Genomic DNA, 17,789 nt, shown 5'->3' with positions numbered 1-17,789 from the left:
ACACATTTAAGTTAAGTTAAATATCAGAGGCTGAACAAACAGTTTTATTCAAGTAAACAAAAAGATCTAAGAGTCAGAAACACACACAAATGCTGAGAGCTGTCATTTGTTCGGACTGGACAAAGAAAAAGAAAAGACATCCAGTTCTAATGACATGATAACTACAGCCAGCACTGATTTGTCCATTTGAACAACACAGGCACGTCTCAATACCCATGATTGGTCCATTTAAAAAAAACAAGTTCTGTAGAGATGTTTTGTGGAACCTCAGCTGTTGTTAAGACAAAGACCTCCCCAGGACTGACTTCATGTCAGACAGACAACTGACTGGCAACAGGTTCTGTAATCTGTACAGAATCAGGTAGCTAATAGTTTTGACAGTTTACCACTTTCAGTGTGTCTGCACACAGTCTCGTCTGTCTGGTTAACTCAAAGATGCTAAACAATGAACATGCTCGATCTCTTCTACTCGTGTTATACAGTATCCGTCTATCCCTTTACACGTCTCTTTGTTCATCTCCCTGTCTATATCTGTATATTCACCTACATGTCTACAGCAGAAGCACTAGCTGACACTAAAGCAGGGGTCGGCAACCCAAAATGTTGAAAGAGCCATATTGGACCCAAAAAACCCAAAGCAAATCTGTCTGGAGCCGCAAAAAAATATAAAAGCCTTATATATTGTCGTTGTCGGGTGGAAACCTTGTATGTCCAATACTTTGTTTTGTATTCATCATTTACAAAATGAACTAAACTAGTGAAAACAGCCGATCTACAAGCACACAACGCCTCGCGGTGCGAGGCGTTGTGTGCTTGTAGATCTGCTGTTTTCACTACTTTTGTGCGTCAGTCTTGTATGATGATGCTTTACTTTGCGGGGGAAAAAAAACATACACATTTGAAACTTGAAGATAACAAGGTTTCTGCCCGACAGTGACGCTAAAAAAATCTTTAAAACAAAAAATACATTTTTCCCCCCCATCTTTTTTCATTTTCATACATTTTTGAGAAAGCTCCAGGGAGCCACTAGGGTGGCGCTAAAGAGCCGCATGCGGCTCTAGAGCCACGGGTTGCTGACCCCTGCACTAAAGAGAGAGAGAGACAGGCAGAGACTGCCAGACTTGCAGACAGTCAGAAAGGCAGTCAGACGGTAGTCTCATGGTCCTGCGTCTGGAGGGTCTGTTGAAGCTGTCTGTTTTCCAGGTAGTGAGAAAGCTCCTCGTCACCTGCAGCCTCCGCTCTCCGGCGGGGACTGTCGCCCTGACGTGAACAACACACTAAGTTAGCATAATTATCATTTTACTTTATCACAAAGCTATTTTATTCACCAAGAATAATAAATGCACAAGCACAACATTCAACAAAGTGTCTTTCAAATGTCTGAATGGATGTAGTGTTTTATGTGTAGCCTACTGTCTGAATGGATGATGGTGCACTGTATCTAATGTATATCGTCGTTGTAGGGTGGAAACCTCGTATCTCCAAGTTTCAAATGTGTACGTTCTTTCGCAAAGTAAAGCCCTGCTTTATCATGGCCCACAAAAGTAGTGAAAACAGCAGATCTACAAGCACACAACGCCTCGCGGTGCGAGGCGTTGTGTGCATGTAGATCGGCTGTTTTCACTAGTTTAAATCATTTTTAAAATGATAAATGCAAAACGTTTTGGACATACAAGGTTTTTTCACCCGACAACGACGATATTCTACCATTTGAATGGCTGTTGTGTCTAATGTGTAGTCTACTGTCTGAATGGATGTAGTAGTATCTAATGCAAAGGCTACTGTGTGAATAGATGTAGTGTCTAGTCTGTTGTCTGACGGAGAAGGCCGAAAGAAGATCATTTGAAGTTGAGAGACTGAAAGAAACCGTAAGGATGGACAGATATGAGAAGAAAGAACGAGAAACTGAAATCGAGAGAAAACTAGGCTTTCTTGTTGCCATATATGGAGATTATGGACACAGTCACTGATCTATCAATTCCTTTCATTGGCCGTTGAGGGGGGAAAAAAACATCTCTCATATTATGGGCTGTTTCCAGTTGCCATTAGCTCGTCCATGGTAACAGAGCACTACCGCCATTGTGCGGGTTGGGAGCATCGCCAGGCGCCCTGCCATGATGCCATTTTTCTCTGACAAGCAACATTAATCATTGTTAAAGACAGCTTCACATACCAACACACCGTTCACATACTGAGTGTGTTTACATGCACAGTAATAATTTGATCATACCCTGATTAAAAGAATAGGTCCATTTTGCTTTTTCAACTTGGGCCTCATTTTTCTAGTTGTTGCCATGCTGAACAGTTGTGATACATACGGCTGCTTTGTGCGGCTTGTCTGATATGACGCAATGGAGCAAAAACAACCTCATTAGCCAGCTGTTTTTGGCTATTTCCGAAAATGCTTGCAACATTTTCACCTAGAATTATATGCCCAAAATACAGACAGCAGGTTGAAAGTGGTTAGAGCGAGGTTGGATGTCAGGGGCAGTGTTGCCAGAGAGAAATAAGCTCCCAAGCTCAAAAGAAACAACCAGGCCACACAAGCGCTTTAAAACTATATCGGCAAATTGAAAATCGCCAATGTGACGTGTTGTGAGCTTATAGATCTATTTAAAAAAAGAATCTTTAAATAATATGTGAAATATTTGTAAGATTTTTAAAAACATTTAAAAAAATCTGGTATGGGGCTCCCTACTGGCACAACATATTTTCAGACAGGGGTTAGAGAGGGACAAATACATTCAATTTGAACAAAAATGTTTGAGAACGACTGGTTTAAACAACATCATTTAGTTCTATTTGCATTTTTTTATTATATATTTGTGATACATTCAAGTTTAAGACATTGTGTATACTTGCCCCGGGCCGGGGCTTTGTAAAAAGACACGTAATAAAAATATTTGAAAAGAAAGAAACAACATTTAGGAACCGCAACCACCACTATTTACAAGCAAAACAAAGCCCAAAGTGGCTTATAATAAGCAGACATGGCAACACTGGTCAGGGGATACCTTAAGGTCTGTCTTGCTGAGGGAGGCTCCTGCCTCCACCAGGAAGTGACATATGGCCCTCTGACAGGATGTGGCTGCTTTATGAAGCGCTGTCTCACCTCTGCACACGCACACACACACACACACACACACACACAAAGAGAGAGAGAGAGAGAGAGAGAGAGAGAGAGAGAAACTGTTATACTACACCATACTAATGATATTAGTTTGACTAAGACAATAGGTGTCCATGTACATCTGTGGTAAAACTGTACATTCTTCAACAGGGTTCCCCAATAGGCGGCCCGCGGGGGGCTACTGTCTGGCCCACACCAGCCCCAGTAATAATGGTGGTATAAGAGCAGCAACAACACTAGTATATCGTCGTTGTCGGGTGGAAATCTCGTATCTCCAAATTTGTACGTTCTTTTGCAAATCATACAAGGCCGTCGCACAAAAGTAGTGAAAACAGCAGATCTACAAGCACACAACGCCTCGCAACCCTGGGGAACCCTGTTCTACAAGAAGAAACATTATACTTTTGAAGAAGTTAGGGCTTATTTAAAATGTTATGATAATATTAGACTCAGTTATCCACGCTGACAGCATGTTTAAGAGTTAATTGATTGTACAATTCCATGGTACCCAACATTTAGTAGGTAACCAAGACTAAATCATGTTATTCTATTCTAACAAATTTGATAAAGTAAAATTTGTTCTCTCCTCACATGCAGTGAGAGTTCCACTTACGTTTCTTTTTCCGTCAGGTCCAGGTGAATTGTGGGCACTGAACACAGATACACAGGCACGTTAACACCCAAAACACAGGGGAAAGGAATACAGTAAAACTGGGATTATTTTATAACAGGTTGACATGACTGTTGGCTGAGGAGCAGTGTTCATTTCGTTGACTAAACTGACAGACATTTTCATTTACTACCTTTTTTCACTGACGAAAACAATAAAAATTACAATTTCGTCAACAAATAAAAACTAGATTAAATGTTAGGGAGGGACTAGTGGAGAAGAAATCCAGTAGAACTAAATATGTTTGGCTGTGGTCAGGTGTTGCGCAGATAAAACTAGACTAAAACTTTTCAGATGACAAAAATATGACAAAAAGTAAAATAAATGTCATTCAAAAGATTATGTCTATGACTAAAGTAAATCAATGATAACACTGCTGATGAGTTATTGGTGATGTCCAATGCTTGGACAGGTTAGTACCATGGTCTAGGAGGTACTTGGTGAGGTCCTTGTTGCCGGTCTGGACAGCATGGTGAATTAACGTCCGGCCCTCAGAGTCCTGGACCAACAGGTCTGCCCCCTGCTGGTGGAGCTGTACCAGCTAAACACACAATTCAATTCACCCTTTGTCAAGTCCCGCCCATTGTCCTGCCCCTCTCCACACCCATTGGTTGCTGTGTCTTGGTGGGACATTCAGTGGGACATTCCATCCACTGCCATGTTAATTCAGTTGCTTCATATTGTTATTCTGTGTGCTCAATTCTAATTTCAAACTGTGTTTCAGTCAATTGGAGCTGCTCAGTGGCAGCATAGTGAATCAGCATGTTTTTAAATGTTTTTATTTCTCCAAAAATTATGTTTTAGCTAATTCAACATAAAAAAGGCGGAACCAGGGCGGGACAAGGCAGATAGAGCCTGCTGGTTGGTCAGTCAGGGACCAACCAGGAGGCTAACAAAGGGTGAATTCAAAGGAGCTTTATTGGCATGAGATATGTTTACATTGCCAAAGCAAGTGTCAAAATATAATAAAAGACTGTTGAAAAAGGGAACATATATACAGTTGGACAGGGACAGCATTGTGTAAACAGAAATATATATTTCATTTTGTTGTTTTTATATATCTATATATATATATATATATATATATATATATATATATATATATATATGTTACAGGGTAACTGGGTAACTCAGGGAGACTGTGGTAAGAGCGCTCGTTTTGTAGTTCACCACACACTAATCACCACCAGATGGCGACGCAGCCATTCAATAGTGAAGGCCCTGACGTCACTCGTTTGCGACTCTCTTTCTTTATTTACTAGCCTAGCCTAGCCTAGCCTAGCCTAGCCTAGCTTAGCCATTAGCTCCATTGTAGTCACTTGGACAGGGCGTTTATCGTGGGCTTATAAATATAACGATTGCATTCACCACGGCTTCGTAACTCGCGCGGCGCTCCGCCGGCCGCGCGGCCCTGGCCCGCTCTTCGCGGCCACTCGCGCCTGCGGCGCTCGGGGGCGAAGAGCAGGACCAAGGTCCGCTGGCCTTCGCGCCGCTTGCAATGTCGTGGACAATCGAGTGGCTCCGCCTGGAGGACGTTGTTGTGGCGACCGCTTGTTCCGCCCTGTGCGGCACGGCAAGCGCTCCGTTTCTCTAATTCTCTGAGACGCAAAAAAAACGTGACATATATACACACACACACACACACAATATACAGCGTATATAGCTTTTTGAAACAAATAGAAGCAATAGAAGCATTTTTTCTCAAAACGATTTGAAATAGAATACCAAAAAAAAAAAAGCCTCAGCTCTGTTTATATACGTATGCAGTAGGTCTAGAGGTCATTCATTGGTTTGTAGTCTTTAGGGTGATTGTAACACACAGACAGGTTAGGGGTCAGGGGAAAGTGAGAGATATAACTAGGATTTTGGGTAGAGATTTGTTTGTTTGTATTGTCACAGCATTCTGTGTGTTATGTGGGGTTTTTTTCTTCTATTTTTATTTTATTTAAATTTGCATTCTATTATTAACGTCATCACGCTCATGTCACCATGACCCAGCCATAGAGTAACAAAGTCATGACGGTTCCACGGAAGTAATTTCTCTATGGAGAATAACATCGGGTCATCTTAAAATCGTCTCATACAGTATAAGCATTGTGGTCCAAAAATAAACAAACGGTCTCCACGATATTGTCGGGGACGGGGAGGTGGCTCTGTATATGTTTTTTGATAGTCAGTGACTAATATTTGATACAGTCCGTTTCCAGCGAAAATGTAACTAATACCCAGGGGGCAAAGGAAGGTGTGCTGCATTTGCCCCGACATAAAAGGTTGTCCACCAGAAATATTATCATTCACTGTCATGTGTACCTATCCTGCTGCATCTTGTCTCCAGTCCTTGGCAACGACACCCCAAGTAGCATGCAATTCCCTTCTTCGCACATGAACAGTTTTTCTGGCAGCCTTTGATACAGCTACATGATATTGCCTTGTCCATTGATATAGGCCAGGCTGGCTCTGTAGATGGACAGGGGACTGCCTTCCCATGGCGGCAGCATGATATAGGCATCTATATCATGCTGCCACCCACCTCCTAGACCTTCCAGAGCTGTGGGTGAGAACAGAGCAGGATGCATATCTTCCTATCCATCACATGGTCTCAGCCCTTGGACTCGCACAGTGTCGTGCCCTGCCCTTTATTCACAGCCTGAGTGGCAGAGATACCACCAGCTATCCCTTTTTCACTGGAAAGAAGGCATGGTTCAAGACCAGCATGGGTCTAGATCTCCCTGCACTTCAGGAGTTTGGTGAAAATTCCTCTTATTCCCTCTCAGAGGATGTCAAGAATCAGGCTAGAGACCTCACGATAGCTGTATATGCATCAAAAGCTGACCATTCGGAGGACTTTGACCTGGCAAAGCTGAGAGTGTACAAGTTCCTAAATAACCGATCAACCCTGTTGAAGCTGCTGCCACCTACAGAAAATGCCTTTGGCCTGCACCTGAAAAGAGCTGCTCTTGCAGCCATAATAGATAAAACTGCACACATCGCGAAGCCAGACATCCCTTGCTTCACTGAATATGGATGGTCTCTCAGTGATGGGAAGGCAGTCCCCTGTCCATCTACAGAGCCAGCCTGGCCTATATCAATGGACAAGGCAATATCATGTAGCTGTATCAAAGGCTGCCAGAAAAACTGTTCATGTGCCATCCATCCATCCATCCATCTTCAACCGCTTATCCGGAATCGGGTCGCGGGGGTAACGGTTCCAACTGAGACTTCCAGATTTCCTTATCCTGCCTAACTTCCTCCACTCCCTCTGGGAGTATACCGAGGCGTTCCCAGGCCAGTCTGGAGATATAATCCTTCCATCTGGTCTTAGGTCTGCCACGGGGTCTCCTCCCAGTGGGACGTGCATCGAGGACCTTCCTAGGAAGGCGCTCGGGGGGCATCCGTACTAGATGCCCGAACCACCTAAGCTGACTCCTTTCCAAGTGAAGGAGCAGCGGTTCTACTCCAAGTCTCTCTCGGGTGATTGAACTTCATGTGCGAAGAAGGGAATTGCATGCTACTTGGGGTGTCGTTGCCAAGGACTGGAGACAAGATGCAGCAGGATAGGTACACATGACAGTGATAGTGACTAGCAATTATTTGCATTATAATGCAGCCTGTTTTAATCATGTGTTCATTATAATTTCCCTGAAGCTGAAGTTGTTGGAAAGCATGTGCATGTCTATGTGTGAAAGACCCAAAAGGGCAGTTGCATTCATTTCATTGAGATAATCTCTCTCTTTTTTTATTAATTTTTTAAATAAAAAAATAATTTCTAAGATACATTGTTTTGGTCTCTGATTTTATCTGAAGTCATTGCTACAACTACATACAGTAGAATCGGACAGGCAGTGTTGGGAAAGTTCACTTTAAAAACGAACTAGTTCAAGTTCAAGTTCAGAACTTCTAAAATGAACTAGTTCATTTTTAGTTCATAATTCCCCATTATGAACTTACGTTCATGGTTCCCCAAAATGAACTACATAGTTCTTTTTTAGTTCTTTTTTTAACCATATTTTTTTTATACTTTTGGCTATTCAAAAAAAAAAAAAAAAGGAAAAAAAAATATATAAAGGTCTATATATATATAAATGTTTAGACGTTGCTGCATGCTATTATTTGTCAACATTATTGACTCAGCCCATATAGAACCACACACAGCAATAATTTCATCCAACTTAACATTGAGGTGCCCACAATATTTATGTGCCCACTGCCTAGTTCCCAGTCTTCCTGCACCCTTATTGTGAAGGGCTGAATGTAATAACCATGTTATTGTCTCATTGTGTGAAATATCATAATATTCAAAACAAATATTTGACTCCAATTGATTCCCCACACAGTATTGACTTGATATAGCAATAAAAAAATATATATATTACACAGCAGAAAACTAAGACATTGTTCAAAAAACACAATTCCGATTTTGGTCATTTTGGAAATGGGGCAAAAAATATATTTTTCTTCAATCTACTGTCTTGACACTCTAACCAAAATTGTTCTATAAACCATAATCTACAAATTGGAAGTGAAAGAAACTTTAACACACATTTGAAATGAAAACAAAAAATTACATGTACAAGGAACCCCACTAGAAAAAAACCAAAAAATTACATGTACAAGGAACCCCACTAGAAGGCAGACGTTTCTAAACCGTGCACAGCATGTTTCCGCGTTGGTTAAAATAGCTGATCTACAAGCTCACATTGTCTCGTGGATGCGACGCGTTGTGAGCTTGCAGATCAGCTATTTTCGCCGTGCAACACACATAGGACAAAGTATAGTCAGTCAGGCTTGCGAGACGAGGAGGAGATTCACAGTGCAGCAGCAGAGTGCAGACAGCACCGCATATCAACGGAGGAACGTTCACGAGGAGCTGCGTGCAGTGCCTACTATTGGAGCATGTGAATGAAAAGAGAGACGAGAGGAGCAGAGGACAGACGACCGCGGAGGCGCGGACCGCCGCATGAACGGCCGACGAACGCCGACGAACGTCGTTCACGGGCGTCAGAATGACCGCGTTCGACAATATCGTTCATCAAGCGAAAACAATTACGTTCAGTTCACGTTCGCCCAAAATATGAACGTGTTCATGAACGATCGTTCTTTGAACGCGTTCGGGTACAACACTGCGGACAGGAAATATAATATCTCGTTTACAGCCATTTTGACAACATGCAAACTCAAGAATAATACAGGTATAAGTCCCTTCTGTGCCATACATCTTAGCAAATGGATTCATATTGCTTGTATTTGCAAAAGCAGTCAACAATCATGGTAGAAATTATGTTAAAGCTCTATTTTGGGAGTCCACCATCTTGCAAATATGCACAATAAAGGTCCAGACACACCCAATAATAAAATTAGCTATTCCATTGAGTCTCCCATGGTCAGACACCATGAAATAGACACCAAGTTTGCGTTTCTAGCTCATCTGGTTCAGAAGTTAGAGGCAAAACCTATTTTCTGGGTCCTTACATTATGGCGGCCATATTGTGGCGGCCATATTGGATTTCATGGAAACTTGCAATACAAAAAATGTTCATATGTATACCATTGATCAACCTGTGAAGTTTCGTGGAAATATCCCTCAGTTTAAAATTTTTCCATATTCACCCCCCATTAAAACTAATAGGGGCTAATATTGAGGCGGCCATATTGGAACTTTGCCGTACAAATTGACCGGGTTGTCCATATAGGTTGTGATCCTACTGGGTCATAGATAATATTTCTGGTGGACAACCTTTTATGTCGGGGCAAATGCAGGTTTCCTAAAAAAAGGCTGGTTTGCCCCCTGGGTATAATTCGGCGACAGTAACATTAGCGTTTTCTCATTCTTCATATCCATATGAGTCAAACCGCTGAGATCATTTGATTATGTTTGAAACACAGTTCTTATATGACGCGATATGAAAAAAGTCTATGGGAATTCAGAATGGGGGGGGGGCGAACCAGGTAGGATGTGTAAATGACGTCAAACTTCGTTACTTAGAAGTTCCCAATGGAGCTATGCTCAAATATGGAGTTTGTTGTCTAACCTCAGGCACAAATCAGCCAGCTCCATATATGGGTAAAAAAAGAAGCATGGCCATATATGGGCATAAAAGGGACTGACACAGAGATCTCCACACAGTATATGGGCATATCAGTCAGATAATGCTTAACCAGCGCCACACAACACAACCAAGTTAAAGGGATATTACACTTTCAAAAAACTTTTTGTCATTGTATCGTCTAATCAGGCTTGTATGAACACCCTGAACAGTTTTTAATTTGCTTCATTCAGTATTTAGATATTTGATGTAAATGTTACCAGCTCCAACACGCCCAGGCCCTCTCCACATACACACCCATTGTAACTTCAAACTCCATTTTAACCATGATAGATTCATCAAAAACACCCATTATTTTTTCTGGTGACTCATAATACCCTCCTAATACGTGAGCAGACCGTGTTTTTTCAATAACTTTTTTCTTTTATTTTTAATAATTCTTTGGGAAAATAGAAAACATTAAATACAATAATATTTTATTGAAAATAAATGAAAAAAGTTATTGAAAAAACACGCTCACGTATTAGGAGGGTATTATGAGTCACCAGAAAAAATAATGGGTGTTTTTAATGAATCTATCATGGTTAAAATGGAGTTTGAAGTTACAATGGGTGTGTATGTGGAGAGGGCCTGGGCGTGTTGGAGCTGGTAACATTTACATCAAATATCTAAATACTGAATGAAGCAAATTAAAAACTGTTCAGGGTGTTCATACAAGCCTGATTAGACCATACAATGACCAAAAGTTTTTTGAAAGTGTAATATCCCTTTAAGTTGAGGATTTTTAGTAAAGAGATATTAGTTTCTTTTCAGAACAGATATTTAATCGACTTTGCATAAAAAACTGAAGCTTGCATTAGCAGAGAATAAATAGTTACGGTACTTACTCTATCCATGTCTTCAGACTTGATGCAGTTAATTAATTCTGACACTGAAACAAACAGACAACCCACTGTTTACACAGAAACACAGACAACTGCACTGACTTTTTACACTGAAACAGAACTTAAATAATAGCCAGTCAGCAACAGAAGATAACAGGGCGATACAACTTATTACAGAGTCAAACTGATTACCTTTCTCAGTGTCAGATGAGGGAGGGCTGGAGGAGTTTAGCAGAGAAAGACATTGTCAGACATTGTACACAGATATTCACCATCATCAATCAAACCCACTACAGAGAGATGGAATAACACACAAAAATGCTACACACACACACATAGACACACACAAATACCATACCTAAGCACGGGTGTGAAAATAGGGAGCGGTGAGTTGGAGCGATGGAAATTAATGATCTTAGCTCCTCGCCTTCAAATAAGAGACATGGCACAATGCAGACAGTATGGGCAATGAACAACTTTGGCACAACAACACCAACAACAACCAACAAAGAAAGGCAGAGTATGTATGTGGATGTAATACTGTATACATGGAACTGTAAGGACAAGGGTTGTCCTTGGAGATGCTGTCTGTTGTGGTGAGAGCACGACTCCAACTACTGTAGTTTCAATATTACTGAGCTTTCATACTGGGCGCATGGAAAAGTTACTTTACGGAACTGTCTTTTAAGGTACTTTTATTTACACATTTAAGTTATACTAAACTGCTATACTAGAGCAGACAGAACAATGTACACGTTGTGTCACAACGCTGATGAAGGCTTGACAAATAATGTCCTAGTAGGATAGAAACCCAGCAATAGCATTGGCCTCTTTCAAGTCCACACTGAACAGACACATTGTTTGCTATTTGTTGCTCAAATAGTTTGTTTATTTTTGATAAAGGAGAATTCCTGACAAGGCGTTTTATTACCTTAATCTAATGTTATATATAAATAAGTTATACAGTATATAAATTCTATAAAAATTCGAGTTATTATTATTATTAATAATAATATTGACATATACTAACACAGTGGTCCTGGTATGATAGAAAACAGCTATATCAAAGGGGTACAAATCACAGGGGTAAAATATGAGTTAATATTTTTATGATGTCATTGTGGGAGCCAATCAAAATAATTGACTGTACTGGTCAGCTGTTGTTTGGGAGCGAGGGGCAGATTACACTGTGACATGAGTTTCAGAGACCACGTGACCTGTATCATACTATTATAATTTCGGGGCGTGTCAGCGGGCCTTTAAGGGTCATGGGAGGATAGAAAACCAGAAGTGCTAGGTGCCCTGGTAGAACAGGAGAACAGTGGTACCAAGGGTCCTGGTAGAATAGAAAACCAGTAATAGAACACAACACAACTCATCCCTTTTCCTACCTGCAGAGGGCAGTCTTTGCCACAGCATCAGTCAATGAACTGTCAATAGAAATACTCTTCCTCTGAAGGTATCTTGCCCTGAGAGCAAGAAAGAGATGAAGGTGAGAGAGAGAGAGGAGGAGAGAGAAAGAGAGTGGGAACAGGAGAGAGACATGGAGGGAAGGACAGTGTTTAGTATCATTAACAGGCCATACAGAAAATCTAAACCTTACTCATGACCTCGCAACGGGTGCGTTTGTGATAAAGTACACTGATATTAGTTAATTAACTGATACCAGTACACTGATATCAGTTAATTGAACCCAATGATTTTGGGGTTACTAGATTAAATAATATTATTACCCGGCTTGGTTGAATGCTTGATTCTGATTGGTCGAGCGCTGAAATCAGCAGTGAATTATAGGCGTATAATGACCGCTCCACTCTATAATTCACTGCTGCCTCATCAACGGCTCAGAGCACCTGCTGTATTCAGGCTGCACTGCGTGAATTTAGTGCTGTATCCAACATGTCAGCCATGTAAACAAACACACAGTGTCATTTACAACTAAACGTTGCACTCAAGAATGTTTTAGAAACATTTGAGGCGAGAAGTAGACGACGCAGTATCAGAAAATGAATTCTCTTTGATCAGCACTTCCTTGTTTTCCAAGGCGACCGTGTTGCACTGGGGGGGACGCACATCGCAACACTTGTGGAATACTTTCAGCAGTCTGAAAACAAGGAAATACATTGTTTTGTTTTTAGTTTTGAGTCAAATTATTAATTTTATTTAGTAGCCGGGTAATAAGCGGGATAATGAATGGCTCCTTGGTGATTGACGATACATAACATCCCTTCAGCCTGATAACTCCCCTTGGCTGGCGCCTCAGGGAGTTATCAGGCTGTCGGTCTGTTATGTATCGTCAATCACCGCGGAGCCATTCATTATCCCTTACATAATAAACCTGGACGAGAACTATAGTCTGGTTGCCCTGTAGGCAACCACACTAATAATAAAGTAGGACAGAACAGCCTGTAAACACGACAGGTCATAATACCAGATTACATGAGTGGAGTGATGCCTGCCTGTAAATTACTGCCCAGTGTCCACCTTCAGTCAGTCTCTCACTCACACACACACACACACACACACACACACACACACACACACACACACACACACACACACACACACACACACACACACACACACACACACACACACACACACACACACACACACACACACACACACACACACACACACACACACACACACACACACACACACACACACCCCCCTACCTTATGGTGGTGGGAGAGGAGTTGGGGGTGGAGGTGGCGGAAGAGGCACGATTAGGGGAGGTGCCGACAGTCTCCTTCTGCACCAGCTCTGGGTCGAGGATGTACAGCTCCTCCTGGGAGATCTCTGACACAAAGTTTAGATGCTCCTGGAAGTGATTAGAGGAGATGGCAACTGAGAGTTTCATTACAATGCATTTTACAAAACAGTGGTAAAAAAACAAGCATGCTAAAGCCGACAGTTCCAATCCTTGATTCTTGAGTCCTGTGGTAAATCACAGACGGATGGCTTATTGCTTTAATATAGTCTGACGGAAACAGTTAAAATGACCAATGATAGGTTGGAAATAAAGAACACAATACACAGAATTCTGCTAAATAGCAATAAAAAGGATGTGATGTACGGTAGGTACCATACACAGGAGACTATCTTAATTTGTAATCCATTGCACAGACAAGAACCACAACATGTCACAATCAGTTCTTTCCAGCAAATCACGTGAGGCACAATGGAGTATAGAAAGGATACTTCAAGCACTTTTAATGATGAGTAGTACCTGAGCCCGGTCTATCCTGTAGAAACGATCCGCTGTTGTACCTGAAAAATAAACAAGACCTTCTTCAATTCTCCAACATGGAATGCACCACAGAAGAGCACTAACTAGCATCACTAACTAGTACTAACTTGATTTAAACATTGTCATACAATGGTGTCGCACAGTATAAATAGGTGATCTAATTGTCACAGTAAGGCATAATAAATAATAATTTCCTTAAAACGTCATGCACAAAATAGGCACGTCTGGTTCAAAGTGATTACGGAAGTAGTGCTCTTGAATGTACTCAAAATGTCAGATCTACTGAAATGTGTCTTTAATGTCATGTTGTCACATAGTCAAATGTTTTAGACAAGTCATCATCAGGCCTGTTGAGATTGGAATCAAATTAGATTTATGAACAGCAGAAAAAACACATTTCATTTTGTGAATCAAATTTGAACCCCATTGCGAGGAGGTTTGAAATTAGATTCTCAAGACATGTCTCAGTCTGGTCACTTGGGCCTGCTTTGGTCGAAAATAGACAATCAAAAATAGACTATCGGCTATTTTCGGCGATGTCTGAACACAAATCTGATCACTTGCAAATAGACAGTAAATGGACAGTCAGCCCTCCAAGATCTGATTTGAGAAACAAATCTTCTGTGTGATCTTAGTTTGTTGACTACTGGTTTAGAATAACTGGAATCAATCACCATGTATGTTCAAGCTCTTGTGACAAGTATTTGTGGAGGCCTGGATTTGTATTGCCCACCAAAGCGCTTCTTCATAGCTGAAAACGCAAGGTGCTCGCCTAAAAAGTAACCCTTCCAAACTAAAAATGCCATATGTGGAGGCAAAGCACGGAATAGCTGCTCCCATTGAAAACAATTCAAAACAAAAGCTGCGCTCAGGAAAAAAAAATATCGTGGACACAGACCCTTACAGAGCAACCTACCTAGATCAGTTATATGGTCTACATGTGTGCAACAACAGCTATACATTAACCCATTCAGAACGGGTACACTATACACTATATTGTGTAATGTGTATCATTATTTTATGCTTTAACTATTGAAAAATAGCAGATATACAAGCTCACAGCGCGGCACCGAGTGCTGCGCTGCGAGCTTGTAGATCTGCTATTTTTGAAAAATCGTGAAGATTAGAATTTTGACCCGATTCTATAAGTGTCTTTTGAATCCTTCTAAGGTTTTTTGAAAAACCTATGTTTCTATGTCAGCAATCTGGCTAGCCATCGTCAAAGAAAAGGTCCTTTTCACTTAACTGGAGCTCAGTTAGTCTGTTCTTGAGAGACTACTATGTCAGTGGTTCTCAAACCTTTTCATGTGAAGGACCCCCAAACTGATATTTATTTGACCACGGACACGCATCTCAAAATATCTAGTTCCAGGGACCACCCAGAAGCAAAATTTGAGTTACAAACGTTCGCTTTTGAAAATACACATATTCAAAGATTTGCACACATTTTCACGACTTTTTTTCAAAAATAGCAGATCTACAAGCTCGCAGCGCGGCACTCGGTGCCGCGCTGTGAGCTTGTATATCTGCTATTTTTCACTGGTTAAAGCATTCAATAATTCTAGGTTAATGAATGTGTTTAGACTTACAGTCAAGAAAACACCACCGATGAGAGAGCCTCTGTGGTGACGGGCTCTCCTGAAAAACAGAGGGACACAATGTTGTCCTGCTCAAATCTGACAGGCAAACAGACAAGAGAGGCCAACGGAGAGCCTACAGTACAGACAACCTCAACTTCTATTCTACAAACTATGTATTCCATTTTATTTTACTCACTGGTTTCTATTCTCCGTTTGAATCTATTCTACAAAAGGTAATTTGAGAAGATAGTGAACTAACAGCCAGGCAACGTGCATACTAAGCTAGTATATGTTATGTGTTCTCTCAAACTGTATTACACCAACACACTAAAAACTCCAGTGGTGTAAAGTAACTAAGTACATTTATTAAAGTACTGTACTTAATTACAATTTTGAGGCATTTGTACTCTATTTGAATATTTCCAAATTCCAATTCTTTTACTTCTACTCCACTACATCTCGGATCGAAATATTGTACTTTTACTTCAATACATTTATTTGAAAACTTTAGTTACTAATTAGCCTGATTTCAGACTGAAGCAGTTCACTCGATAGTTACAAGTTACTTTGTAGATTTTGATTATTATTACAACACGCACGCACACACACACACACACCTCTAGTACCTGGTCGTCATGGAGACGTTCTATGTGAGATCGACAGGTCTCCAGATCACTGTCTCCGGGGACAACAATGACTCCTAGAGAGATGGCTGAAAGCAGAACAAATCTATCAATATTTATCTGCCCACACATTGGCATTAACATTAAACAAAACTGCAACCTCTTCAATTAAACAAAAGTAATTTTTGTTATAATCTTTCACTGGTATATTTTTCACAATAACCATGCTGTAAATGTTTTTCAACTTCTCTAAAGACTATAACATTGTGTATGTGTGTGTGTGTGTGGTCTGGGTTCCAGGTACTGACAGGAGTGTTTAAGCTGCTGTGTGTCGTAGTGAAGCGTTTCATAGTCGTACATGTTGATCCTCTTCACTGTAACCTCCAATTGCTCTGGAAAGACCTGCTGACTACACACATGTATGCGCGCGCACACACACCACACACACCACACACACACACACACACACAAAATCAACATTTAACGCTAACCTCCAAAAGTAACAGATTTTAGCAGATTATAACATACAGTAACATTAATATAAAAAGTTAACATTTGTTAAGAGAGACAGAACGAAAAGGAAGACACAGGTCTTATAGGGACTTGATTGACATCCCCTCTGGCCAATGGGACATTGTCCCACAGGAGCTGACGTAAGAATTTTTTCTGTACTTTGGTGCAATCTGACGATTCCCTGTAGGAAGGAGTTCCGACTGGAAGACCGATAATAAACAACATTTAACGCTAACCTCCAAAAGTAGCAGATTTTAGCAGATTATAACATACAGTAACATTAATATAAAAAGTTAACATTTGTTTTTAAAAGTTATGTAAACAAAACAAAAAAACGTCATGGTATTTTTTTCTTTTGGCTGCCGTGTTAAGTGGTCAGGTGGGAGGGACGCAAACACTTTTGAGATTTTCAAGTGGGCTCTGATCCAGAGAAAAAGGTCAGGAAAGCAGCGGTTCTTACTCGTTGAGCTGAGGGATGTTGATCCGTCTCTTGGTCTTCTGGATCATGTTGGCTTGGTTCCTCAGGGTGATTGTGATGACAGAAGGAGACAGTTTGCAGGGCTCTCCGTCCACCTGCATGGGGATGCTCTTATAGGTGGTCAGCACCGCCTCCTTGCACTGAGCTAACCGCTCACCGTGACCTCCCACCTGCAGGGTGGCCTGGAGAGAGACAACATGCAGATAACAGCAGTGGAAAGAGTCATACATTTTTTTACTTGAGTTAAAGTATCATTACTGCAATGTAGAAATACTCTGTTAGGGCACGGTCACGCCACACTTTTATTCTACCTATGTGGGCAGATTCTGCCAGTGCATTTTTTTTTAAATTATTATTATTTTAAATGGCAACAAACCGCTCCATTCCCATTGAAATGGCTATTCTCAAATGGCCGTAATTGCGACTGTCAGGTCGCAAGTTACTATGAAAAGCGCCACCGGCTGTCTGTCTGTCCGTCCGTCCGTCCGTCCGTCCGCCACGTCACGCGACGTCACATCACGTCACACTTTTGCTCCTACTCTTATCTCTGCCACCGTTGGCCCTATTAATGCCAAACTTTGCACACACACTCCTTGGATGGCAAATCACAAACA

General features: G+C 41.1%; 1 protein-coding gene across 1 annotated transcript in view; it reads right to left on the bottom strand.

Annotated features, from left to right (window-relative positions):
- Positions 1-1,143: 1,143 nt before the first annotated feature.
- Positions 1,144-17,789, bottom strand: part of LOC308294463 (diacylglycerol kinase zeta-like) — a gene marked incomplete at both ends in the record, with an annotated part of 32,733 nt that continues 16,087 nt past the window's right edge. Inside the window, 14 exons of the mRNA XM_080737196.1 lie at positions 1,144-1,260; positions 3,015-3,114; positions 3,744-3,780; positions 4,221-4,341; positions 10,732-10,775; positions 10,921-10,946; positions 11,087-11,155; positions 12,120-12,197; positions 13,407-13,552; positions 13,961-14,001; positions 15,571-15,619; positions 16,188-16,273; positions 16,493-16,593; positions 17,158-17,357. Of these exons, the coding sequence (XP_080593322.1) occupies positions 1,144-1,260; positions 3,015-3,114; positions 3,744-3,780; positions 4,221-4,341; positions 10,732-10,775; positions 10,921-10,946; positions 11,087-11,155; positions 12,120-12,197; positions 13,407-13,552; positions 13,961-14,001; positions 15,571-15,619; positions 16,188-16,273; positions 16,493-16,593; positions 17,158-17,357 (1,215 nt within the window). The remainder of the gene's footprint in view (positions 1,261-3,014; positions 3,115-3,743; positions 3,781-4,220; positions 4,342-10,731; positions 10,776-10,920; positions 10,947-11,086; positions 11,156-12,119; positions 12,198-13,406; positions 13,553-13,960; positions 14,002-15,570; positions 15,620-16,187; positions 16,274-16,492; positions 16,594-17,157; positions 17,358-17,789) is intronic.

The sequence above is a fragment of the Nannobrachium achirus genome (assembly GCF_963921795.1).
Source record: "Nannobrachium achirus genome assembly, chromosome: 11".
Lineage (NCBI taxonomy): Eukaryota > Metazoa > Chordata > Actinopteri > Myctophiformes > Myctophidae > Nannobrachium > Nannobrachium achirus.
This window is presented reverse-complemented; position numbering and strand designations above follow the sequence as displayed.